General features: G+C 42.9%; 2 protein-coding genes across 11 annotated transcripts in view; one reads left to right on the top strand and one right to left on the bottom strand.

Moving 5' to 3' along the window:
- IQCH (IQ motif containing H) overlaps positions 1–11,627 on the bottom strand; it is a 53,163-nt gene extending 41,536 nt beyond the window's left edge. For 4 of the 10 annotated variants that reach the window (XM_064669281.1, XM_064669288.1, XM_064669286.1 and 1 more), the window contains exons 1-8: positions 11,519–11,601; positions 10,738–10,854; positions 10,294–10,391; positions 9,855–9,969; positions 8,585–8,707; positions 2,074–2,185; positions 1,213–1,341; positions 595–809 (exon numbers count right to left, since the gene is read on the bottom strand). In XM_064669281.1, the coding sequence (XP_064525351.1) occupies positions 595–809; positions 1,213–1,341; positions 2,074–2,185; positions 8,585–8,707; positions 9,855–9,969; positions 10,294–10,391; positions 10,738–10,854; positions 11,519–11,554 (945 nt within the window). In that variant the 5' untranslated portion in view covers positions 11,555–11,601. Of the gene's footprint in view, positions 1–594; positions 810–1,212; positions 1,342–1,995; positions 2,186–8,584; positions 8,708–9,854; positions 9,970–10,293; positions 10,392–10,737; positions 10,855–11,070; positions 11,210–11,518 lie in introns of those variants that run through there. The other 6 variants (XM_064669284.1, XM_064669285.1, XM_064669290.1 and 3 more) reach the window with 6 other exon arrangements.
- Positions 11,538–27,104, top strand: AAGAB (alpha and gamma adaptin binding protein). The gene is made up of 7 exons (XM_064669301.1): positions 11,538–11,817; positions 17,843–18,033; positions 18,546–18,642; positions 19,341–19,430; positions 21,713–21,796; positions 26,413–26,495; positions 26,925–27,104. The coding sequence occupies exons 1-7, from the start codon at positions 11,553–11,555 to the stop codon at positions 27,087–27,089; spliced, it is 975 nt and encodes a 324-aa protein (XP_064525371.1). The 5' UTR covers positions 11,538–11,552; the 3' UTR covers positions 27,090–27,104.
- The last annotated feature ends 396 nt before the right edge of the window (positions 27,105–27,500 follow it).

Genomic DNA, 27,500 nt, shown 5'->3' with positions numbered 1-27,500 from the left:
CTTTTCCATGAGGATCAAGAACAATCATCAGGCACTGAGCAGTCAAGGTCAAACTCCCCTACAGTGTTCTGTAAATATGGAGGGAAACACTACATTTGCTTACCTGCAGTGAGGGGGATTTAGATGAAACATTAAAAAACTCTTTTAGAACAGTAAAGATAGTTAGTTAAGCACTGGAACAGATGGTCTAGGGAGGCTGTGGAGTTGCTATCACCCAAAGTTTTCAGAACAGGTTAGAAAAACATCTGTCTGCAATATTACAGGTACAGGTAATTCTGCCTGGAGATCTGGATAACCTCATCACATCCTTTCTGAACTTATTTTTTAAGATTGTGAAATCTTGGTTTTCTAAGATGTGGAAAAAAAAAAAACACACTAGACAAATTTAGGTAGAAGTCTTGAGAAAGTAGAAATAGGTAATACATGAAGTATTTCTTATTTTAGTTCCTATTTTCTGGATTTGGTTCAAACCCTCCTGTACCAATTCAGTGATTTACAGTCACTTCCTAAACCAGTTGTGGTAAAGACAGTATTAAAAACATGAATAAAAACCTTATTATCCTCAGTGTCTGAGTGATCAATTTAATCAAATACCTGTGTCTGAGAGGGAATCTGCCCCTCAGATTCCAACTGCTGAGCTGGATATGTCCACACTGGCTTTGATGTCCTTGCTGAAACCACGGAGCTGCTGGATGGAAGTGGTGCAGTGTTACCTTTGCTAGAGGAAGATGTGCCATAAATTCCTTCCTTGGAGTTTGGGAAGGTGGTGGTGTCTGTATGCTCAGGGTCCAGCCTACTGCTAACCTCTCCTGTACAAAGGAAAACATTGATGGCAGGTCTCATTCATTAATTGTCAGTAATTCATTTAATCATGTGGCAAAAGAGAGGCTGGATCAGCTGCTGGAAGCCCTGATTTGCAGGAACTCTGCCTTTACATGACACCAACGGTCAGAGCTCCAGAGTCAGGTGCTCACAAGTTGGAACTTGGAACCCACACAAGGATTCCAGAAATGAACAGGAACCAAAATCCTCCCAGGAATTCAGAACTCTGATTCCTGTTCAGCTGCAAGACACAGGATGCTCACGGACATCTTTGTGCCCTTGGGAATTTGAGGGAGTGCTCATTGGGCAGCTCCTTCCTCAGGAGATAAAATAAGGGCCTGGGAGTGAAGTTGGAGATACAAGTGATGGTTGTTGGATGTTTGTACTCACCTACAGCTGGTTTCTTGTGCTGCCTGGGAAATTCCTGGGAAGGTGCTGCCTTGGATACAACAGGAGGGGTCTGCAGAGTTACCTTTGCTGCTGGAAGGATAAGCCTTTGGCCAGTTAGGCTCAGAGCACCTGCAAGAAGATGACATTCCTGAACAATTCATATGTATTCCAGCTATGAAAGAAAATCAATTAGTACCAATGAAAAAAGAATTAAACAAAGGCACAGCCAAGTTCTACATCAAAACTACAAAAGCAGCAGTTTTCTTTAACTGAAAGATTCATACCTTTCAATATTCAATATTTTACCTTCAAGGAAGGTGAGCTTTGCCTATAAAAATTGACAAATACATGAAAGATACTCTAACAGTGCTGATTCTGAAAGGGAATTCTGTGCTTGTATATATATAATTATATGCTTGGGCAATGCAAGTTAAAATGCAGAATGGCTGAGAATGAACTCTTGGAAACACAAGGGAACCATGAATAGGCACTGATGGCTACAACAGTGCAAGTGCAGGTCTAGTTAAGACTGAATGATTAATAACCAGATGTTAATCACCATCATTTGACTTATTTAGTCACTCAAGAACCTTCATCACACACAGTTGTTCTCTCCAGCAGCAACTGAACCCTCTGAATTAGCAGAACTGACTCAACACAACACACACCGTGTCCTACAGCAGCTCCCCAGTGAAGTGAGGAGCCTGAAGTTGAGTCTTTGTGATGTTTGAGATCCCAATTCTTACAAGTTTTGAGGTGCCAGAAAATTCATTTACCACCTACCTGCTGCAAACATCAACTCTGCTCATGCAGCTCATACCTGGTGGCCACAGCACCCCCAGAGGGGCTCGTGTGACCCACCTTTTGGGGTGTCCTCTTCCAGCAGGGGTAAGGGAGAATCCAGGGGTGGAAAGGCAGGGAAACCCCAAAGGGTGGCACCTGTGTGGCCCTTCCCTGTCTTCTGACTGCACAGCTGGGGAGGAAAACAGAGCTCCTTTTAACAAAGGGAAATCTGGCATTTACACAGCTACACTTCCCTACTCCCACAGTAATAAATAATAAATATAATTTCTGCTCTGAGTGGTTTCATTAAGATTTAACAACTTTTACTACTTATGAACATGCCACAGTATCATCTGCTGTCGTTACTTCAGAAATTTATAATAAAGTTAATTAAATTCAATTGATGGCCTGTGACTTTTGCTATGCAAAAATCAGTGCACTAGATACTAAAAATCACCAGAAGTTTGCTTAATTTTAATGAATATAGTGTAAACATGGTGTTTCTTGACAAAACAGCCTTTAAATACATAAAATGCACACTTGGGCAAGGTACCAGAAGGAAAAGGAAAAAGGAACATTGGATAGAAATGTTTGAACTCTACTGATGACCTGATGCCACGTGCTGGAAAATTGTTTATTTGCTTTTTTTAAGAAATTATTTCGTTATGAATTATTAACTACCTGAAATAATAATAATAATAATAATAATAATAATAATAATAATAATAATAATAAATGGATCAAATCAGAAAGCTGGGAAATATTAACATATCTGCAAAGTGGGAATACTGGTATTTAGCTCTACCAGAGCACATTGGGGCTTTCTGCCTTAAAATATTAGCTTTTAATGACTGATTATTAAGTTTTTAGTACAATCCAGGCCATGATTGGGATCTTTGAGCACTATTGTGTCATAATTACTGAATAACATCAACCATCAACTTTCTAGAAAGGGAGAAGAAATTCTAAAGAGCTGCTTCTAATCCTGGCAGGGAAATGAGACAGATCAAAATTAACTATTCTAATTTTTCCTCCCAATTTGTATAATAACACTGCCCACAAGAGACAGCAGGGAGAGAGAAAACATGTACTTTTTATCATAATAGAGAATCTTCCAGGCACTCATTTCAGTTCTGGCCATTACAGACCATTATGCTTTAAGGGATCAAGATGGATAAATCTTCATGTCCTTGTGTTCCAAGAAAACAGCAATAAACACACAACAAAGATTAACTTCACACCAGCTGGCAAATAAGTGGTTTGATACTGAGAAAAAGAAATGATAAAGCACACTTTCCTACTCACACCCAGCCCAGCAGTTTGTTGAGGACACCACAAAAATATATGAAAGGAAAGAAATTTAATTAAAGTGACTCCTTAAAGCAGCCCTGGTTTTATCCTAATTTAAGTCCCAGGAGTTTTGTTATGATAAACAGCACATATATATATATTTTAATTGTGTTTCTAGAGATGTAATAAGCTACAAAAGAAAAGCAATTCAGGTGGAGTGTGTGAGTTCAAAAGCAGCCTGGAGGCTTGGGGGTTTTTTTAACTGGAGACAGATTTAATTCTTCTTTAATTTCTATAAAGTCCACGACAGGTGTCATATTAAAACAAGGATTGATGCAACTAAAATGTAATTTAATCACTCATTTACACTGCCCAGTGCCATGATCCACCTCCTCATGTATTACAGGCAACATGGAGCTGACCCAGAACAGCTCCCCACCAAAATTCCACCCAGTTTCCACCCCTTTCCCTGCTCTTCCAGCACCCTGATTGCTCCATCAGCTGCCCTCTGGAAGAATTCCCTGAGATATCAAAGCAAAAGGTGACAAACTGCTTTAATTCTGGCACTTACTTTCACTAAACCGAAGCCCATGAAATTACAACCATAAGACCTTAAAAAAATAATATTAAGGTTTTACTTTTGGCATCATTGCTCCATCCTGGGCACTTTTAAAGCTCAGTTTTATAGGGCTGGAAAGGAGCACTTCATTTGCAGGGCAAACTAAGGCTGACTTGCCTTAAAATATGCTTGGAGTGTGCTGAAAAACTATTTTTTCATTTCAAGTGCTTCTGAATGTAATTAACCTGGGACACGAGGAAAACAATTCCATTACCCTTTCTAAAGTGTTTTTCTCCTGTGGATAAACCTCTCCCACTTTATTTTTTCTTTTTTTTTGCTTCATTTTAAATAGGGCACTTGTTGGAACACCACAGGGATTTTCTGATTAGTTCTCTATTTGTTTTCTTTTTACCCAGCAATATTTAACTAGAACAATGTCTTTTTTTTTTTTTGGGGGGGGGGGTAAATATCTTTATAAGTGTATTTTTCACCCAGAATAGAAACTAGTATTAAATACACAAGTATTGTGTGTCAAAACTACAGTTTATCAACCAGGACAATTAGATGAGATTTGATAAGCAAATAGCAGAAAATCACAGGGCTAGATAGTGATGGTAATAAAGTAATTTATCCTTCCATTTATCTCCTCCAGACTGCCATCTACCCCCATATTTCTTGTCAAGAAGTTCCTGTCAAGGTTTGATGGACACAGTGCTTCCCACTACAAAGGGAAGGAGGAAGCTCAGCAAAACAAAATGAACAGAACTAAGGGCAATTTTCAATATGCTGTCAGGAAAGAGTTTGTGGAAGGCAAGTTTAATTGGAAAAAACCTGGAAATTGCATCAGGTCTTATGTTATTCTTGCCTACTTTGAGCTCTTAAAGCTACCAGAGATGGGTCTGAACTGTCAATTTTCCATGTGCTTGGAAGAATCAAGCTTGTCTCCCTTCATGAGCTACCAGGAGCTCTCCCAGAAAGCCACCTCCATCAAAATTCCACCCTAACAGGTGGGAAGGAGAATAGCTGGAGAACTTTGGAGGATCCCACATCTGCTTTTTGCAAAGGCAACAGAAGCAGCACAGAAGGAAGGGAGAAAGATAATTGCTGGCTTGAACTCCTCTACATTTTCCTCCTGGCAAAGGGCCAGATCCACGAGGGGGGATAGGCAGGAACAACTTATTGGGATTCAGGGCTGGGGCCATCCCTGTCCAGAGACAGCTGGAAAGCAGCAGCCCATGGCATCCCAATCAGGCTCAGGGAATGCTGATCCCAACCAGCAGCAGCTTCAGCAGCTCTGGCTGCACCCCTGCCTTGCAAAATGACAGTCAATCTCCAATTGCAGCTGACAAGAACTGGAGAAAAACTTCAAACAAATGGTGACCTTTGCAAAGATTAATTTGTTTACCAACAAAACGTTCCCTCGGTTTGTCAGCCGAGATGGGGGTGACCTTCACGTCTCCGTTTGCAGGCTGAGAGGATGCTGACTGGAGTCATCTGTTAACTCCCTCTCTCCAATTATTCCCTCCTTATTTTTAGTGACAAGAGGATTTTTATTAAATCACTGGGCTGCTTATTATGATTACACACCGTAATACAAACCCAACCAGCTTATTTTGATTTACTGCAGTGGAACATCCATTTGTTTAAGTCTCATTCTGCTCCCACTGCCAAACTCTGCCTTGGCTGTAATTATGGCCATATGTAGAGGTTTAAAACACAACCAGGTTTGGAGCACCAAAAGACCTCATTTTCTTCTACAACTTCTTTTGAATTGCCCTTGCTTTATGATCTTGGAAATAAATACACTTCCAGGGAGAAGCAAGGATGCAAATAGTGAATAAAGGATGAATAATTGAGGATATGATTAGTATGGTTGGGCTCAAACAAGTCAGCTTAAAATCCACCCCCCCCCAGAATCACTGCCATCACCATTACAGTCACACTAGGTAAGATGCAACTCATAAAGGCTAGAAATCATCACCATATTAAATTCTGCCTCATGAATAAATGAAAAGATTCCTCAGTTTACAGTATAATATACATTCATAAGAAAACAAGGACCAAAAAGTGCCAGCATAATTCTATAAGAGAACAGCAGCCCTCTGAAAATGAAAGGTGGAGCTGTGAATCTTCCCCACGTTGCAGCAGGATGTCAGAATTATTTTTGCTGCAATTCAGATTACTGCTCCTTTTGCTGGCTGCTCCATGGGAAGTATACATATTTAATAATTATCCACTCATCATTTTTCATTTGTTACCCACACATAGGCTGCAAAATAAAGTGATGCCCAGTCCGTGGGCAGACAGAATTACAGCCCTGCTTTTAAAATAACTCCAGAACTTTACAGAGAATGAGGCTTTATAATCAGACCCAAAAAGGCACAAAAGGGCAACAGTTAATTGTTCTTAGTTTCTATGATAAAACTCAGCATCAGCAACTTTATAATACCAAAAGAGCAAGAAAAGAAGACATTTCTTGTGAAACAATGAGCTCCTTACTAATAATTTATCAAACTGCTCCAAGGGCAGGATAATAAAAAGTCCAGGTAGGTTTGTGCTCGACCTCCCTCATCACCTCCAAGCCGTGGTTTTAATCTCTCCGTGGTTTTAACTGCTCGGGTGTCCTTCAGAGCTCTCGGAACACACCTGAATGCAGCTAAGCAAGCAATGAGATATTTTAATTTCCTTCCACGAGAGTCGTTTTGCCCGTGATTTTTTTTTTTTTTTGGGGGGAGCTGCTCCTTGACCTCAGGGACACACCTGGGCACGTGCGTGTAGGAGCAGCGCCCTCTGACGGCGAACGGCGGGCAGGGCCCACCTGCCTTCATTATCGCAGCGACTTTAATCTGCATTTCATCAAAAATTAACAGATCCAGACCCGCAGACACACACGGATTCACCTTAGTTGCTGTTTGTCATCATATATATCATGTATGATCGTATATATCATATGCAGTCACTGCTGCAAGTGCTGGTGGGGATCGTGCTCAACAAAAAAATTCACATCTCAGCAGAGGATTTTGCAAATCTTAATTGCAACGTTTTACCCCCAGGACATTCCAGAACACCACACTGTGCCATAGGATGGAAACAGAATAAATGATATCGTAATATTAATCTAATAATTTTAAATAGAATAAATTGGGGATGAAATACCTACTTGATTTTCAGCCCAACTGTAAATATGTATCCGAGAGCCTGACTCATTTCCACTAAATGCTTGTAATTTAAGTCACCACTAAGAAGTTTTCTGTGCTCAGTGTTTGAGGGAGAGTGGTAAAACACATGGCTCTCTGCAGTAGGATAATATTCCTCTCTGTGAGTGTTTTAGAGTGGTTCTAAAAAGCTATTAGCCATGATGCTTTTTTCTAATTAACTCTGTATCACAGGGGTAGACAAATCACCTCTTAGTCTGGGCAACAGCTCTCAAAAATCATTTTTTACAAGTGGCAGCTCACAACTGTGCCATTCACAGATCCTCTTGATGTTGTTTAAAAGCAAACACCCCAGAATATCTCTGAGAGCACTGGGCTTGCTGCATAATATCCTATTCCATAAATTAAATCATAGAAGAGCATCCCCATGTGAGACCATTGGGCATGTGGACCACAGTGCTGTGCTAAATTTGGGAACATAATTGATTTTTGGAGGGATGCCTGTGCCTATTAACTTAGTTTTCTAAAAGCATACTTTGCTAAAAATGTCCTCTTCACGTTCAACTGTTTATTTAAGTGGAGCAGCAGTTACAGAACAGAAATTTGGAAGAACCAAAACTTAACCCTGCACAGCTTGAACATTCCCAGGGCAGAGAGAAGAGGAGGGAAGGGTTGATTTGATGGACAGGACTCAGGATACTCCCAGGAGAGGGTTGTGGAAATGCTTGATATCCCTTGTTTCCCTCAGGGAAACAGCTTGACCAGATAGAAAAGAAAGGCTGTGCTCCAGAAGAACTTGTAGCTGACATTTGGGATCTACAACACATGGAAATATCTCCACATGGAAAGGAGGGAGCTGAATTTGTCCCCCACATTCCAAAGTGCTCCCAGCAGGAAGTGTAACTCAACATTTCCTCCCAAACCACATCAGAAAAATAAGATGTAAATGACACCTAAGTTTGTGCAGGATTCTGATTCTCCTTCAGTAGAAGCCCTATTCTTTAAATTCTGACACTGATTTCTGCTCAGGGCCAGCACTCGTGGCAGGATTGCTTTTGCAAAAAAAAACCAAAAATCAGCTAAAAAGGAGCATCAAAACAAAGTGAAAGCATTTGTCACTTATTCCAAACAATCCTGTTATTATTGGAAAACAGAATGTGTTCTTGCAGCTTTACAAAAGTTTAAGAAATGGCAAGAGCATGAACAACTGAAAGGCCATTTTTATCAATAAAATTCCTTTTACTTCTGCTCTCATCTTTGGGTCATACCCAAAACTCCACAAGCTCCAGTTTGCACATCTCCTCCCCCTGATTTCCCTGAGATTACTGACCAGGCACATTCCCATGTATAACTTATCCTTTTGCTGGATTGGGATCTTGGGCCCTAAACCTGTTACACTGCAGGTTTGGTTTTTCCCACTATTATCACTCAAAATGTTTTGATCCTTATATATCAATGCCAAAAATTAGGACTTTATGTGGTATTTTCACTTAAATATTTCTTTTCTTTAGGTTTAATACACATTAATTATAACAGTGCAAAGCAAGGTATATAACAAGCCCAGAAATTGATATAAGTTACTTACAGGAGCAGATTTTTTCTTAGTTATAAGTGGCAGCCTGGTCTCATCATTCTGATGTTTTAAACCAGCTTTGTTTTCCATGTTCTCTGGGTCAAGCATGATTTTAATGTCCATTTCCACCTGCTGCTGAAATATAGAATAGGCATAATCTTAAAATAACTGCACCAGGACAGAAGTGCTTGTAAGCAGGAGTTGTCTAATATGTCTAATAAATTTGCAAAATAATGATAAAAATTCATGTTATTTGACTCCACACAGCACTGGGCAAACAAAGTGCCCAATGGAAAACTCTGCAAGGATTACAACTGCTACCCACAGATATACTTTTGCCAAACTTTGTCCAATTCATTCCAGTCCAAGCTCTGAAATTTCCACACCTGTGGAAATTTATTAAAGCCAAAAGCCATGCCCAATGTTTTTATGGCAGCAGAAGTTTCTCAAGTTGAAAACGTTTTGGTTCATATTCTACTGCATAAACACAAAAATAAACCTATGAAAATTCCACTTTTTACAAACAAAACATGCCACAAAAAGTTCAAGAATCATTAGATGTGCATTTGAACAATTAAACAATTGTATTACTTTGTGAAAGCACTTAAAATGGTTTAATTTATTTATCTGCACAATATCTTCTTTTGGCAGTAATTACAAGCAGATGTATCAATGAGATGCTCATTTAGATTTGGGGTTGTAAGAACAAAAGTTATTATCCAAGCCAATTACTCTTTTACCCACATGGCTGCACAGAGACAAAGTTCAATTTTCACCTCCTCAGTGCTTTTGTGGTATTTATTTTATCACTGTAACACACCCTTCTGCAGAGAGGAAACTGCTGGTGCCATGAAAAAAGGACTGGGGGGAACTGAGCACCTTCTCAATTAAACCAGGAGATGATTCACAATGCAAAGTGCCCTCTCTGACAGGGAGATGATCAGGGCAGGAGTGGAAGACACCTCTTTGTGGTTCCCAGGCTTTATTAGGAGGAAAAACCCAATTCCACCACATAGCAGGGGAAAAAAAAGGTAAGAGGGACAGTGCTTCCCAAATCCCCCTGAGCTGGGTTTGCAGGCTCCTCCTGCTGCTGCTAAGACTCAGAAATAACAATATTAAACAGTAATTCTAAGCCTATTCTGACACCTGTGGACAAGTCACTGCCCATATGACAAGTTTGGCTGCAACTTGGTTTTCCCCCAACTCCTGCAAACGTCACTTATGCTCCACCTTACTCATTTAATGGGGGCTCTGGCACAATAATTAGGGTGTTATTTCAGACCTGGGAACCTTGAGACACACGTGGTGCTGCTTTGCTGCACGTCTGGACAGTCACAGGCTCAACAGGGACTCGAGGCAAAACCAGCTGCTTCTGAGAAGCCCCAGAAGGAAGGGTCCTGGTTTAGAAAGAAAAACAGTGAGGTTTTTTTAAATTACATTGATTTCATCTATTAAACCCATACTGCTTTCATCTGAGTGGACCCAAAAGACTCTATTTTATTTACATCTGCATTTAGCAAAAATAAAGCCACAGCAATTAGCAGAATGCTGCTGTAGCTTCTCAGAACTACATTTACTTTTGCATTGTTTTTTTACCTTAAAATGAAACCAAAATAGCACATGACCAAACTAACTTCATCCAGGCCAATTCTCCCACTTGCTTTACAAAATTCTGTTACATTTTTTGTGTCTTGCTGCAATAAAACAGCTGCTTCACTTACCATTTAGGGGCCTCTTTTGAATTTACTTCTTTATTACCAGCAGAACAAACAGGTAACACTTGTCCACTTACAGCATTTAAATAACTTTCAGCACATTTCTGTTAAGAGGGGGAAAAATAATGTTTAGACTACTACAAAGGTACGAGGGATATTAAATTTAACTCGGTTAATTCAGCAAACCAGATCTCCACTTGACTGAAAAGTTGATAAACTTTGTGCCTCTGTTGGACTAAAAATCTGATTTTGGCTGATGGGCACAAGATCAATTCATTCTGATGACCCAAAAAATTGAAGCCAACGTTCTGAACTGTAATGTCTGAGGAATCCCATCATTTGCTGATTAGAAAGGGATCCTGCAGGATGACAAATAAGTGGCTCCAAGTGAATTACTGACAGAGATCTCAAAAACTGAATAATCTTCTGGGTCTGCTCTATTTTACTTACTCTCAGCCCAAGTTCAGTTCTTTCAGGTGCTGTTCTGAGGTCACTGATATCCACAGCTTCTGTTGTTCCTTTCAGGTTGATATTTTCCATTTTAAGTTTGTGAAGATCTTCTTGTACCTAAAAAGCAAGTCAGAACAAAAATTATAGCTGTAACCAAGCCTCATGGGATTAGAGAGAAGGATTTAATCCAAATTAAATGCTTCTTAAATACTGAAAAAAAAATACATGTGCTCTCCCATACTTTTGTACTATTATAAATAAGAGAATACCAAGCCAATTACTTAGTCATTGACTCTAGAAAAGCTGGGGAAAAAAATCAATTTGAAAACGAACCTCACAAAGCAACAGGACTAAACTTCAGGACTGAGGTTCTCTGTTTCCTCACACATTTCACACACGTCTCGCAGCACAAGTGGCTTCACTGGGCAGGGACCTCAAAACCCTTAATGAAGGACTTAAAACTCGGGGCAGCCTGTGAGGAAACCACGTCAAAACCGCGTATTTACCTTAACTAAACGATTTCGAGGTCTCGCTAGGCTAAAACCCGCAGCATTTCCACAGCCCGAGCCCCGACCCGACACCCACCGGCCGCCTCCCCCTCAGGGAGCACCGGACGCCCCGCGCCCCCCCATCCCCTCAGCAACACCAGGGCGCGCCGCGCCTCAGCCGAGGGGTGACCCGGGGGCTCGAGGCGGGACGGGGAGCCCCGCAGCTGCTCTGCCGCGGCCGGAGGGGCCGCTCCGGGGGCAGGAGCGGCCGTTCCCGGCGCTCCCGAACGCACCTTCCCCGCTCCCAGCCCCGCTCCCGGCGCGGCCATGGCGGCACCGCCTCACCCGGCAACGGGACGCGCTGCCCGGGCCGCACCATCCGCCCCGCCGCCGAGGGGGGGAGAGCGCACCGAGCAGGGGCCGAACCCGCTCTCGGCCCGGCTCCTCCCCGTGCCGCCCCCCCCGCGCGCGGGTGGTAGCGGCGGCAGGGGCGGGCGCGGCGCGGGCGCCATGGCGGCGGAGGCGGCGGCGGGGCCGCTGGCGCTGGTGACCAGCTGCGCCGCGGGCTTCGCGCCCGAGGAGCTCGTCAAACGTGAGTCGGTGCCGCCGCGGCGCCCGCGAGGGCGGAACGAGGGGACTCGGCCTGCCCGCGCCCGCTGGAAGCGGCCTGGCAGCGGCTCCTCCCCCCAGCCCGGGCCCTCGGGGTGGTTGTGCTCCCCTCAGGGTCCCAGTCCTCCGCTCAGTATCCTTGTTCCTCCCTCAGGGGCTCAGTCCTTCCGTCAGGATCGCTGTCCCTCGCCAGCAGGGTCCCAGTTCTCCTTTCAGGTTTCAATCCGCACCTTAGGAGATCAGTCCTCCCCTCAGGATCGCTGCCATCCCCTCAGGGTCCCAGTGCTCCCGTCGTGGCGGCTGAGCCCCCCCTCAGAGTCACAGTTCTACCCTCAGGGTCTCAAAACCACTCCTCAGGGTCCCAGTTGCCCCCTCAGGGTCTCAGATCCACCCCTCAGGGTCCCAGTTGCCCCCTCAGGGTCTCAGATCCACCCCTCAGGGTCTCAGATCCACCCCTCAGGGGTTCCATCCTCCCCTCAGGGTCTCGATCCTCCCCCCAGCCCCAGGGCTGCCACCCAGTCCCCTGCAGCCCCCAAGCCCTTGCAGAGCGTGTCAGGGACCTCCTTAGTGCTTCAAGGAAATAATTCATTAAACAGGGATGGTCTGGAGCCCTAGGGTGTGGTTTGTCCACTCTGACACCCAGGAGCAGCTTCACAGCCAGAACCCACAGGGGTAAAGGAAGCCCCATATCCCAAAATACTCTTTTACCCCCTTCTGTGGGAATAAGCTACTGTGAGTTATACCTGGACAATTTGAGAATTACCTTAACCAGTTCTCGTTTCTCTGGGACGCATCAGTGGTCCCTGGAACGAGAGGGGGACTCCAAAGCAACCCCAGTGGCTCAGGATTATGGGCAAGGGAAACCCAGGAGCAAACTAAATACTGTCCCTTTGCTTTCACCTGCCCATTTATGAAGTGAACAGACTGTCTTGGACCTTCAGGACGGTGGAATTTCTAAAATTCCTGCTGGGCCTGGGCTCTTGCATTAGACCATTTGTTGTCCCAGTGCAGAAGCACTAAAAGGGAAAACTAAAAAACTCATCTGCTCTGCAGCTGTTAGAATTGCAGATTACAATTCATGTCAAATACGTGGAATTTAGTCTGTAGGAAATGGTTTTCCTGGAAACCCAGTATTCCTTTTCATGGCTTAAAAAGGGAACATAGGAAGACCTGATAACAGAGAAAACCGTGGTGGGATTTTTGGTAATTCTAAATTCAGAGGGATTCCAAAAAGAAGCTGTTTACATCTTCGTGGCTTTCCCATTACAACATCTTAGGACAGCTTTGCTTTTTAGGGAACTCATGAACAGTTTGCTAGGCACACTTGAAATGTAGAACTTAGCACCCTCATCCCCTTTTCTGGATTTATTTTCATCTTTTCCTGAGCAGGATCTTACTTAGGGCCTCACAAAGCACAGGGCTGCCCCCAGGAACTGGCTCCCTCCATGTCATTAAACCACATTTTGAGACAAAAACAACAGTACAAAGTCTGCAGTCAAAAGCTTCTCTGTCAACTGAGGTGATACTGAATTATTTAAGGATTCCACAGCAAAGAATATAATTATTGGGTTTTGCTTATTTTTGAGGAAAATAAGCAAATGGGAAGGTTCAAGGTTCCTGTAGGTTTCCTTTGATTGTTTTTCATAGGGAAATTAAAAAAGTTAAAAAAAAAAAAGATGAGTAAAAAGCTTCATAGAAATGTTACTTAATCTGAGGAAGTCTTACATTTAAACTTCAGATTTTTTAAAATAGTACTCACTTTGAAATGTCTCAGCTTCCACCAAACTGGAGTCTTCCTGCTTTCTCTGGGTGTCCTTGATTGGGTTTCTTCACCAAGACATTGAAATCTTCCTGAAAGAAACAAGATGATTTACTAAAATACCATTTGAATTTTAAGTGTCTGCTTTGTTTAACAAGTGAATTGAAATCAGATCCATCCAGCAGAACGTTGTAAAACATCCAAGGACATACTGGTGGGGACAGGGCTGGGCTGAAGGGTTTTGGTGGGGTCAAACAGCCTGTCAGAACCTTCCAGGCTAATTCCAAGTCTTTTCCCAGTAGGAAATGACTTGAGGATGAAGAAAGTGTTATGGTATATTTGCTGGATATATTTTTATTTGTTCAGGTTTCTGTAGGATGCTCTGAATGCTTTAATTCATTGGGGGTTGTGGCAAAACAAAACTATTTAAAATGAACATAGATCTGTGTCTTATTGTGATATATTTATCACAAATTAAAACAGCAAATAAGATTGTTTCAGTTTTTAAAATGCTGACCAACAGATAAATCCTGTCTGATGGAATTGTTTTCCCTTCTTTCCCTTCCTTTTTTTTGACTGTTTACCACTCCCCTCCTCCCCTACAGCACATTTGGGGTCTCTTTCCTCCTCGGTGTAATTTTTAGGAGTATTTTTTATGGTTTATTCCACCAGGTGGCTCTCAAGGCCCAGAATGTGGGAACTGCTTGGAATACCTGACAACTCTTGAGGATTTGGGATCATTTAGGGCATTGTAGGAGGCTGATTTGTTTTCTTACAGCATGGATTCAGTCTGAAAAACACCAGGAAGAGTGATCAATACCCTAACCCCTTTGGAAAGGAAAACACCCTGCAAAAAGTAGTTATAGTTATTCCAAAAAATATTACTATTTAACACCATGTGGTCAGAATGCTTAAAAATATCAGTTGGGTGTCAGAGAACAGGGAAATTGCTGCAGGAGAGCTACACAGGGGTGTTTGATTATTATTGATAATATTGATTATTCAGCTTTTCTGAGAAGTTTTTTCTGCTCTCCAGTTCACCTTTTCAAAAAGTCTTTGCACTGAGCCTCAGTATTCAAAAAGGGAATGGATGTGAGGTTATAGAGCTTTGCCATGTCTGCTTTGTCCTCCAAGTCACTGTTTAATTTATCTTGTCTGTAGGCAAGAATATGAAATTAAAAGTTATCAAGTCTAAGTCAGTAAAATGAGCAAAGATTTACGTAAATAGCTGAAATTAATTTCCAAAGGCATCCATCAGGATTAGTGTCTACTTTATTAAAAATTATAGATAAATCCACTCACCTGTGAGTGAAGGAGGACACAAGTAATGCACTTACTGAAAATCTAAGCTGGTGATTGACTGACTGCCTGCAAGTAAAACAACTCCCAGTATTTCTTAGAAGACTCTGAACTCTAAATCACGTTTTTGAGTGACACCAAGCAACTTTCTTGAGTGCCACAAACTTTTCCAGGAGTGTTTTTAGCGATGCCTCTGGAGCGTGTTTGCATTCCTGTCACCCAGAACAGCCTCTTCCCTCTCCCCAAAGGGGAGCTGGAGAGCCCAGCCCTGCTCCTCTCGTGGTCACAGAGTGACTCACTTGGTTCTCCAGGCTCTTTGGATGGCAAACCACTGACACTTTCAGTGGCTGAGGAGTTTAATATTCAAAAGGAGGAACTCCCTCCTGAGCCACTCACTAGAGAGAAGTTGGACAAGCCACCTCCTTTTGCCATATTCATTTTCTAGGAGTTTATTCTGTATGCAAATAGAACTTCATGGGGTTATTCTGATCAATATTCCTTAGACTGGATACCAGACTATCGTGGCTGAATTTCCTTTTTTCACTAAAATACATTTTGTTCCGGGAAGAAATTTCTGGAATGCAGAGGTGGTAAATATAACACCTAAAACTAGTTTCTGCACAGAATGAGAACTCAGCTGGAGTTGCTGTATATATTTCTCTTGTAGTCTCTGCTTGTTTACTCTAAAGGCCAAAACCTAATTGTTTTAAGCAACTTTTGTGGGAGAAAACCCCTCCCAAGATGTTGAGTTTCCTGCCAGGGGTGATCAGGCTGTTCTGCAGTAATTTGTTACAACTCTGAGTGCAGGCTGGGGCCACAGCAAATCTGAATCCTTTCAGCAAGTTCCTGAAGCCCTTTTGAGTTTAGTGTGCAACATCCATTTTTACTGGGAGAGAAATTTCACAGGGAACTGGCAAAATCTTTGGCTGCAGGATGGGTCATCAGCAGCACAATGGGATGAAAGAAAACTGCTTAAAGTACAGGAACAAGGAGCAGGTAATAGGAAATGGGCCATGTCCTCATGCTGGCAGTACTTTGAGGCCTAAATTTGTCCATGAACTCTTCTGCAAGTTAAAAAAAAAAAAAAAAAAATCACTTACAAAGCAAATGTGAAATTCATACCAGCTTTTGAAAAATCCTTTATAAGAAGTTCTTGCATTTTATGCCCTTTCTAGGGGGAATAACTCACCCAGGTGATTTTTGAACTGATTTCCTTTCCTCACCCCGTTTTCCTCCCTTTGGTTTTTTAAGTCTTATTGCTGATTTTCTGGGTTTCAATAATTTCTACAGTCTCCTTTATTCTAAGCTTCTTGTGGCATTGATTTGCAATTCTGTTAGCTCACACTGATTTGTATTTAGTTACTTATCTTTAACTGTCAAAGCACAAATAAAGGGAAATTTATATCATAGTCAAAACCTCCAAACAAAATATCTGCACTCCAGATATCTCTATATCCAAGCAGAGTGAGGACTACTTCCCTTAGTCCTAAAATATCCATGTAAACATGGGAAAACAGCTTCTCTGGGCCACTGGAATTGGAATTACTGCTTAGGAGTGGTTAAAAAGAGCTGTGGAAGAAGGAAGCCTTTCAAGATTCCTGGATTTGGTACCTGGATTGCTGGTCCCTTCCCTATTTGTATGAACACAAAGCTCAGAATCAGGGTTTGTTTGTGGTGCCTCAGCAGCACCATCCCCAGCTCCAAGGTGAGGTCCCAGAAGAGCTGCTGCACAAAGACCAATTGCTCTGAAAACTCTTGGCATCCCAAGTAAAAAAAATAAATAAATAAAAAAAATATATATATAAATCAAACTTTAACCTGGAAAAAGCCCTTTTTTCTTAACAAAGCCAGAGAGGAGATTCCTGTTTCATCCTCTTCAGTAGGAAATGGCTCCAGGGTTCTGTTTCTGAGGTGGAATTTCTCCCTCAGGTTCCATCTCCTCCTCACTGCTGCAAATAATCCTGGTTCAGAGCTCCCCTCTCCTGCCCTGTACACTGTGTTCATTCAGCACACCAGACTTTGCAGTTAGTTGCAAAAATCATTGAACCTTTCTATGGCAACCTTGGCAACAGGCTTTTCCTGCCTTTTTATTAGTAAGATACAGATAAATTCAAATTCATGTCCAGACTATTTGGGGAACAGCCTGTTCTAACAGCTCCAGGAACTGCCTCTCAGGACCTTAAAATACAACCTTTAAGATCCTTGAAAAGCTGTGTGCTTTATTTCTTTAACTCCTCTGATGCCCCAGGCAATTGTGAATGACTCAGGCCATTTTATAAATCATTGACCTGTGTTTTCAAGTGACCTCGAGTTCCTCCAGCTCCAACAAGGTATTCTGCCCTTTCCCTCGAGTTATGGAGGGATGCTCTGCTGCAAACTCTAATCCCACTCCACGAGGTGCCAGGAGTGTGCCCTGGGAAGGTTCCTACCTGGAAGGGCAGTGTTTAACATTATCTTATCAAACACTGCCTGGGATTTTAATTGTTGAACTCCTATGTGGAACTTAATGGGAATTACAACCAAATTGTAGTAACTGGGTTCATTTTCTCATTAGTTACCTTCAGGTTGTGGTCACAGTCAAGCAGTTCTTTACATCTGAATGACTGTGTGAAGGTTGTTTCTGCTGTAACAGAGTCGAGGTGTTCTCTCCATACATCCTGTCTACAGGCAGTGAGTTTAACACTTTAAAAAAGGCATTTCCAGGGAAAAAAAAAAAAAAGGCTTTCTGGAGAGCTGCTGTACCAGCTCTTACTTTGAAAACCAGAAAGCAAATTCTTTTGAAAGCTAAGTATTAAAATCTAGGACAGAGCAACAAATTGAGTTGAATTTGTAGAGATCTGGAATCCAGACTGGTTTATTATAGCAAGTAAAGTTGGCACTGTACTTCTCTAGACAAATTATTTTCTTCATGCTGCCTTCTCACCCTTCTCTTTCCTTTTCTCTTACCCAGGTATCACAGGGAAAGATGACCTGACTGTGGGTGCAATTACGAGTGGCAGAGTGACTTTTTACCCCTGGACAATCGATAACAAGTATTATTCTGCAGACATCCATCTCTGTGTGGTCCCAAACACCTTCCACGTCACCGGAGAAATCGCCGAGTCCGTGCAGGCCTTCGTGGTGTACTTTGACAGCACAACAGTGAGACCCTTCTGCTTCCTTTTCCTGCTTTATCTGTCTGATGTAGCTGCCTTAGCACAGTGATAACCATAAATGAGACTCTCCCTCTTGTGCCATCCCTTCCCTCCAGGCTGTGCTATTAATTGTCAGGAGATCCATGTTAAATTATGCCTGCTAACAACAGCAGCAGTTCCCTCCCCTTTTACTACTCTACTCCAACTGGAAGAGAGGTTTTTAAGATACAAATATGCCACTAAGTTAGGCAAATCCTCTTCCAGCAGCAATGCTGCTTTGGAAAGGCTCCTTTAGGAGAGCCAAAAATGAGGGACCTAAATGTAAGATTCAGTGCATTTTATCCCAAATTGTTGCTACTAAGCTGTAAGGCAGCAGTGGAAACAGTGCTTTAGCAGGAGCCAGAAAGACTGAGACAGAAAAAGCACATTTCCTTACTTCATTTGGTTCTAATACTATTAAAAACTCAAGTATTTGAGGATGTATTCCAAAGAATTCCTTTTTTTCCCCTTCCTCTTTAGAAAACTGGGCTGGAAAGTGTCTCTGAGTGGCTGCCCCTGACAGAAGAGTGGCTGCCAGAGGTGCTGATCCTGGTGTGCGACAGAGTGTCTGAGAACGGTATGAACCCCCCCAGAACTCCCCACTGACAGAGTCATTAACCCTGCAGGATAATTCACTAATCCACTCAGTTATTGCTCAGAATATCTGGGTGCAAGTGGCCCTGAGATGTGCTGAACAGCCAAGAGACTCGGGAGCAGGGGCGGAAACCGTCAGCGAGCTGTGGTTAAAGCTGACTCAGAACTGTGCCAGCCTGCTCAGAGTGAGCTCTGGGTGCCCTGCCACTGCCAGGAGAAAAGGCCTTCACACTGCTGGATCTGCAGGATCCTGGGGGAGGCTGTTGGTTGCTTAATTCCAGTGGAAAGGACTTTTTTTTGACCATTTGGCCATTAAACACAACAGTGAGCTGGGAGGTGCAGATGTGTCCCTGCAGCTTAATTCACTGTCAACCCCAGAGTTCATGGAAGCCTTCTTTCACTGTAGCACCTCACTTACATTTTCCTTTGAGTACCTTCCAAAGCCATTTAACTTCATGACATTTCAAAAAAACCCCAAAACAATTCCAAGGAGTTGTTTAACTCTGCAGCTTTTGGAACTCCAAGTGAATGAAGGACCACAGCAGCTATAACAACACTTTTCCCCCATACAATCCAAAATAAGCAAACAACCTTGAGTGAATAAAACACAGCTAAATATTCAACTGCTGATACTGCTCTCAAAGCTGTGTGTTTAATACACATTTTTGCTTCCCAATTTAGGTGTAAACAGACAGAAAGCTCAAGAATGGTGCATCAAACATGGCTTTGAGCTGGTAGAACTTAACCCTGAGGAGCTGCCTGACGAAGATGGTAAGACTGCCACTTCTCTTGTCATTTTGAGAATGAAAAAACACCCCAAAATAACTTCTAAATAAAGTTATGCCCCTTGCAATTGTTGATGTGCCACATGATTACAGCATGGAATGCTCCCAGTTGGTGGGGCTTAGTCTCAGCTATAAAAGGTCAGGAGGAGGAGGTTATTTCCTCTGAGAAATTCCATTTGTCTCCTCCCAAATACAGCTGCTGTTTATGTAGCACCTCCATAAAAATAATAATATCTGCTCCTTTCTCTGGCACTGAACCCTAGGGCTGTATTGATACATTAGGAGCGTTTATATTCCACTTGGAAAATAAATTCCACTTGGAAAATAAATCTAAAACAAAAGAACAAGAGCTGCACGAGGGCAGGAAAACTCTTTGTTGCTTTAAAAAGAAACTTAAACTACTGTAACTACCAAGAGAAGATAGACATTATTCAAACAGTGACACCATGGGCTGAAGAGGGGAGGTTATTAAAAACATTTTAGAACAACATGCAGTGTTAGACAGGAAATAAACCAGTTTCAGAATCACTGGCTGCCCATACGTTTGTAACTCAAAGAAAAAAAAAAAAGGCAAAAAAAAAGTCAGAAGTGTGATGTTCCACTCCTGAAGAGTGACTGTGCACTTCCTGAGAGCCTTATCAGCATCAGCCTTATCTCCTCACTGCAGTGATGCAAAAAAGTGGTTCCATCTTACCCCTATAGAGCCAAAACGAGAGAAGTGACTGCACTGCCAGGCTGGAGTGCAGGCAGTCACTAACATTTCAGGTTCATCAAGAAGAATTCAGTGTAAAATCCTCAGCTAGAGCACAAGTCCCACCCTTTCCCCCTTTAAATTGTATCTTGAGGAGCTGAGAACTCTCCTTCTCCCCTCACCGTGCCTTTAAAGTGCTTTCTTTTTGTTTGGTCAAAGAGGGAGGGATGCACATGTTTCTGATTCCCAGAAACCAGAAAAATCACAAGTGAAGACCCTTGAATGCTTGGAAAGGAAATATTAGTAACATTACACTGAGTTATTTTTCTGTTGAATAACTCTTCTAAAGAACAGGCTGTTTACCATTTACATAATATAAACAATAGGAGTGACAACGACTCAGGATGTTAATTTTGGGAATATTAAGATCCATGTTCTTCCCTAGATTTTTAAATGGTAGTTGATTCACTGTGACTCATGCAGAGGAGGAACTGTGTTCCAGTGAGTAACTTATTTACCCCACAAACATGCTGTGTGAATTACAAAAGGCACAACAGATGCAGTAAACACTCTGGGCCAGTATCTGCTCAAAATTCTGACATTTCTGGCAGCTCATCACAAAAGAGCTTTTGCTGTGACTCACTGACACTCAGCCAGGACAAGAGCTCTAAACTGAGACTTTGATAATGACTGATATAAAACCAAACAGCAGCATCACAGAGGGCAAAACATTTGATCTAAGGGGGCAGAGAGAGAGCTTTAAATTCCTTTTTAAAGGCAGTTTCAATTACTGCACCTGTCCCTGAGTCACTGGGGTTTGATTTCTAAACAATCACATTTTTGTAACCAAAGAATTGTTTGGGTGGGTTTTTTTTCCCTTTGTGAACCTGCACAAACATGGGAAGCTGACTAAACTGAGGAAATGGGAAAACTGACTTTGTCCCAAGTGGTGTCAGATCTATTCAGTAAATAAGTTCAAATCTGAATAATGCTTTCCCTCGTCTCTCAGGTTCCTGTAATTCCCAGGATTACTGGAACATTCCGAGATAGATGTCGTGGAGACAACTTTACAATAGTCATTTTCATTTCTAACAAGCATCACACCTTTTTTAAATGGTTGTCTCAACTTCTTTACTTTCTAAAGGAAGGAAGAATAATGCTAATAAACCTATTTTTATGCCCCACAGCATTAATTCTAATATATATTTTTATGCCACACAGCACTCTAAAAGATCCTGGGGTAAAAGGTTTTAAGTTGCTTTTAACAGCAACTTAAAAATTGTCTGTCACTATTAAATTTACTCAGATGGTACTTAGCAATGTAGATCTCTCCCAAAGGCTGAGAGCTCACAGTTCATTATACCTGGAAGCTCAGACCAAGAAGTGAGGTGTTAATTTAGATTTCTGTGGCCTCTCAGGAAACAAAGGTGAGAAATCTGCGTTTCCTCCCAGAAGCGGCAATTTCTGTGGATTGGGAGAAGATGGGACAGGCCTGCAGCCACACCTCTGCTGGCTCTGGGGCCCCTCGTGGCTTTGGGTGTGATTTTTAGGAGGGCAATGTCTCTGTTCTGGTTTAGATGATTTCCCCGAGTCCACGGGGGTGAAGCGGATCGTGCAAGCCCTCAATGCCAACGTGTGGTCCAACGTGGTCATGAAGAGCGGTACGTGACAGCTCCCTCTGCCTGCAGGCTGGGAATCCCACAGGGCTGGGGCTTCCTACCAAAAGTTTAAATTGAGCTACTGCATCACTAGAGAGAGATCTGAGCACCCCTCAATCTTTCCCAGGGAATAAGAGGGTTCAGGGGTTGCTTTCCTTGTCCTTATGTCCCAATAAACTCACAGGCAACAGGGGAGATTTATCACACAATCATGGAATGGTTTGGGTTGGAAGGGACCTTAAAATTCATCTCATTGCACCCCCTGCCACGGGCAGGGACACCTTCCACTAGATCAAGTTGCTCCAAGTTCATCCAACTTGGCCTTGGACACTCCCAGGGCTGGAGCAGCCACAGCTTCTCTGGGAAATCCATTCCAGCACCTCACCACCCTCACTGGCAAGAATTTCTGTGTCAAGATTTACTCCTGTTTCAGCATCTGCTCCTGCTCCCTCTGTGCTTTACCTTGCACCCTGTCAATAACTGAGTGAAATGTTCCATGGATTCTACAAGTTGCAATGAAAAATGAAAGGTTGTCCCCCCAAATTCTAGCAGGAAATAGATTGTCATTATCAGGTCTAAAAATTGATACAGGGTTTGGTGTAGAAGAAGTAAAAGGTTTAAGTCCAAATTTGGGATTTATTTTAATTTTTGAAACAGGGAGAATAGCAGGTGCAGAGATGAGATTTGGCAGAGAGGTGATGTCAAATGTTAAAGGATGTACCAAGTGCATTGCAAGGAGGATAATTTTCCCTACAGAAAACCCCACTTGAGTATGTGGAAACCACAGAATTTCTTTGAAACAGGGAACCTCAGATAATTTCCTGCAGACAAGTGATTATCTGGTAGCTAGAATTTTGGAAAAAAAAAAAATCACTTTAGGTTTGGACTCATTAGAAAAGGAAATGCTGTGGCTGCAAGTGCAGACACTTCCATTTGCTTGAAAACCTTTAATTACCTTTCTAACAACACGAGGTGCTGCAGGAAATGTAGGAGGACTAAACTCTTGGGGAGGGCTTGGCCTCCTGTTTCACAAACCCTTACCCCACCAGAAACCTTCCAGTGTCTGTCTGCTCCCTCATGTCCCATTTTCTCCTGTTGGGACTTTTAACTGTGAACTGATTTAAAGTGCTGAGAGGCTTCTGCTCCTCCCTGTAGCTGCAAAATAGTTGCTGGGACTCAGTAAAACCAAGATGAGGTTTCCCAAACTGATCATATGTTTTATTTTTTAATGTAGCTTCTTGAGTGTTTCTTATCCTGCATCAGAAATGAGGTTAAGGTGGGGTCTGACTTAGTGTTACCATTGCAGAGAACCAGGTGACCACGGCAGATGGTGCAAACTTATCTCACTTGTGCCAAAAGTGGTTTCTTAGCAGCACATTTCCTGCATTTGGCAGATGCCACCTTACAGAACAGCACAGTTCAGTCACATGTTCAGTTTTTCATGGGGGGGAAATTCCTACACATCACTGCTGTGTTCTGGAAAGGTCAGACTCCTTGAAAATCCAGATTTTCTATCTCCACAAAGCCCACACATCACCACAAACCCCTCAGGAAGTGAGCTATATTTGGAAGGTGCTGCAGCCTGACTGTGCCTTCAAAGGGAAGCTCATTTTACTTAAAATAAAACTTTTTACAACCTGTAACACATCTTTTGTTTTCAGCTTCCTCCAGCTCCTGCAAACTGGCTGCCATGTGAGTCAAACTTTAGCTTTTCCACTGAATTACCTACAAGTGCTGCCTGCTTGGAAACCATGCTCTTGTGTTCCATGGGGAGATTTTTCAGAGAGCATAAGATAGTTCTAGTAGTAAATGTGTAGTAGCACGTGGTTGTGGCACTGTTAAGTGTAGCCATCCAAAAAAACAGTGTTACAGCATTGCCTTCCTTCAACAACCTGTTCCTGTGACAATTTAAGTTTACAAGGAGAGCAGGAATGACTTTTTTCAACCACGAGCATTAAACCCATATTATCTTACAGCATTTTATCTTAAGCCCAAACACAATTCTTCTCAAGCTGTAGTTTTTCCACACACCTATTAAAATTTTGACTTTTTTCTCTTAACATTAAATACATCCATTCTCACACAGATTCATAAAAGTAGTTATCCACTGTAACACAGTTGAATTATAAACAATTTTACATCAAACACATGCTTTGTGAGTAAATAAATTATTGAGACAAACAAACAGCCTTACCTGGGGGTCTCCAGAGGGCAGTTCCTTTTTGGAGCTGGTGTAAAGCTGTTGGTTCTCCAGCCCTCAGAGCTCTCTCACTCTGAGAAGGAGGAGGTTTTCTCTCCCTTGTGCAGAAGGACACAAGTGATTCTCCAGGTAACATATTTCCCTCCCCACAACTGCTGTTGCCTTTATCTGTCCCTCCAAGAGCTCCTGTGGTAGGAAAAGAAACCATTTCCTGCCCTTTGGAAGAGGAGCTTGGCTGTTCCCTGCTTAAATCCCTCCCTCCTGAGCCCAGGTGAAGGTGGTTCCCTCAGGTGGGGCCAGTTATCTTGCTCTAGGGAGAACTTTTAAATTTAGTTATTTAAACTTGGGTTGGAAGGGACCTTAAAACTCATCCAGTTCCACCCCCTGCCATGGCAGGGACACCTCCCACTATCCCAGGTTGCTCCAACCTGGCCTTGGACACTTCCAGGGATCCAGGGGCAGCCACAGCTTCTCTGGGCAACCCAGGTCCACCATAACCACTGATTATTACAATAAGTTGGATGAGCTAATTTTTGGCTTGGCTGCCCTGAGAACACTGTGTAAGGCATCACCCACTTCCTTAATTGCACCCAGAAGTTGGACTAACTTTTAGATCCAATAAAAAGGGTTTATGGAAGGCTTTTTTCGAGGGTGTGCCTGCAACCGAGTGTTATGTCTGCCACCTCCCTAGCCACGCAGCCAGAGACAAATAGCTGCTGTCCAGAGAGCCCTGCTGGAGATTCCAGGTTTTTCTGAAAGGGATGACATCTGTAATTGTTCTGGCTGAGGCTCTGTAGTGTTGGAGGAGGGAATGTGGAGCAGGGAGCCCCTGTCATTTTTCTGGACAGGACAAACTAATCCCAGATAGGAACGAGGTCCATGATTAGATCACTCCGTCCAGCCCTCTGCCAATGTGGGGATGTTCTCTCTCCAGTACACTCTGGCCTGCAGTGTCCAGCCTCACTTGAGATGACTCAGAAATTGGCTGAGTGTCCATCTTTACAGCTTCCCAAAAGACAGCCCAATGAAACCTGGGGAAGCTGCTTTGCTTTGGGATACAAGTCCCGGGGTTTTATCCCTCAATTCCTGTTAATTTGCTGGCGGACTTCACAGGCTCTCCCATGGCAGCTGGACATTTTTAAGGGAATTCATTTGGCTCCACTGATTCCCTTCTTCCCAACCCTTTGGAAGGTGACCTGTTCCAGCAGTAAAAGTGGATAAAGCAGAGCCAGTGGCCCCAAATAGCTGCTGGGGGGAGCAGGAGGGGAGGAGAGGCTGGGGCAGGACACAGGTGAACTGCAGGAGCATCCAGCAGGAAAGGAGGTCCCAGGAATGCTCTTATGGAGCCGTGTTTACGTGTTTGCTGGATGGCTGATGGGTTCAGTCACACGTCCAAGCCCTCAGAAGGAGAGTTTGGAGAAATGGCAGGGAAATTTGGACAGTGCATCAAAATGACATCAGCTCAACAGTTGAGTCTAGAGCTTAGTCATGAGTGTAATCATTTAGAACACATTTCTTTTCAAAAGTAATATTAAATCTTTCTTTTGGCACCATTCATTGTTTCCTGGCTATTTCTAGTACAATAACTTCACATTTCAGTTTTAGTTGACTAAAATACAGAGATTTGCAGAAAAATCTCCTGAGTCCCTTGTGTAACTGCAAACATTTACTACTCAGTGCAAGGCCAGCTTGTGTGGAGGAGTAAACTGTGACTTAGAAAAGCATGACTTGGTATAAAAAACACCTCATAATATCACCTATTATACATATATTTTTATATAAAAACATTTAAAAAATGCAGCTAGTTTAATTTAAAAATACTGTAGCACATCTGTTGTCTTAGCTGACTGTTTAGGTTTAGGTCTGAAGTCACTTTTTAGGTTAGATTTTAAAATCCCATTGAAATACCCAGCAGGGCAGCAGCTGTGGAAGGCCCAAAGCACCTCCACAAATTGGATTTGATGGCTGGCTCCTTCCAGGAATTCTGAATTAGATCTTTATAAGTTGCCTTTGCCATTACCGTTTAAACAATTTGTGTGTGAGCAAAGGCACTTTTTGCATCTCCTGTGTCCAGCCCCAAACTCAGTGCTGCTTCCCGTGGAAGTGTCAGGAACACCAAATGCTGCTCCTGGATTTCGCCAGCTGCCTTGTTTGGAATCAGGAGCCATTTGCCAGCTCAAATCCTAAAGGAGCAGAGACTTCAAACGAGAATTAAAAAGATCCCACATTTGTGGTTCCCTGTGAGAAACACTCAGCAGTAAATCTTGCTAACAGAGCTTAAAAAACCCTTAGAAAACATGTAACATTTCTGCTTAAAATATATTTTTAAGGCACTGACACCTTTTCCCTGAAATCCTCTCTACCCCACCTGGCCAGTTCCAAGTGTCTGTGGTAATTGCAGCTTCTGCTTTGTCTCCAGACAGGACCCAGGGCTTTGGGCTCCTCAGCACGTTGGCGGGTGCCAATCGAAGTGTCGGCTCCGAAGAGACCCAAGAGACAGAAGTAAACAGTAATTCCTGGTTCCTGTCCTTTGCTCAGCCTGTCCCTTGTGCTGCTCTTTCCTGTGCCACCCTCAGGCTGGTGGTTGTCACCTCCCCACTGTGCCAATGTGTAAAACAACCCCCAGAGCCAAGGAGAGATCACCCAAAACTCCATCCAAGATGTTTCTCATTAATCTGTTAATCCAAGAGCGGCATTTTGGGCAACCCAAAACCTACCATTTCATAATGTTATTTAAAACCATATTCTTTCCTAAGAAACCTCCCTGTTGTGCCTGTTGGCAGCCTTGCAGAAGGGGTTTTTCGTGGCACAGCTTTTGCAGTGACAGCTTAAGATGAAGTGTCAGGTTTTGAAGTGCAAACAGGAAGCACTCGATTTGCTGATGGGGTTCTTTGGTTTTTCACACTCAAACACCTGTTTGTTTGTTGACAGTCCAACCCTTCCCCAGCAGACAGAGAAGATTCCCAGGCTGACAGCAGGGAAGATGGAGCTGGGACAAACAACCTGCAGCTGGACAACGCTGCAGGTGAGATCTTACTCTGCTTGGAGCAGACACACCTGGCTGGGATGGTCCCACAAAGCCACTGGGAAAAGTGAGGATAAATGTACTTGCCAGAGCCAGTCCTTGAATAAGTGCAGCATTCCAGGAGATGGGACTTTCTTACAGCTTGTATGTGGAGATCTAAACACAGGGTGTTATCACTTGTGGTCTCAGCACTGTCTCATCAGGCTTTAATTCACTCTGTGGTTGTTCCTAGAGAGATCATTCCAGAATCAGCAGGGAACTTTTACTGGATGAACTCAAACACACTCTTGCAATGTAATACATCATAAAATCCTGGAATCCTGAAATGGTTTGGGTGGGAACTTAAACTCATCTTATTCCCACCCATGGCAGGGACACCTCCCACTAGCCCAGGTTGCTCCAAGTTCATCCAGCCTGGCCTTGGACACTTCCAGGGATCCAGGGGCAGCCACAGCTTCTCTGGACAACCTGTGCCAGGGCCA

This window comes from Pseudopipra pipra, chromosome 12 (genome assembly GCF_036250125.1).
Source record: "Pseudopipra pipra isolate bDixPip1 chromosome 12, bDixPip1.hap1, whole genome shotgun sequence".
Classification (NCBI taxonomy): domain Eukaryota; kingdom Metazoa; phylum Chordata; class Aves; order Passeriformes; family Pipridae; genus Pseudopipra; species Pseudopipra pipra.
The sequence above is the reverse complement of the archived record's forward strand: the minus strand, read 5'-3'. Positions and strand labels throughout refer to the sequence as shown.

Coding starts and splice junctions, on each gene's coding strand:
- AAGAB (XM_064669301.1), top strand. CDS start 11,553: ATGGCGGCACCGCCTCACCCGGCAACGGGACGCGCTGCCCGGGCCGCA. Junction 19,431..21,712: donor GGAGCTGCCTGACGAAGATG/GTAAGACTGCCA, acceptor GTTCTGGTTTAG/ATGATTTCCCCGAGTCCACG. Junction 26,496..26,924: donor AAGAGACCCAAGAGACAGAA/GTAAACAGTAAT, acceptor GTTTGTTGACAG/TCCAACCCTTCCCCAGCAGA.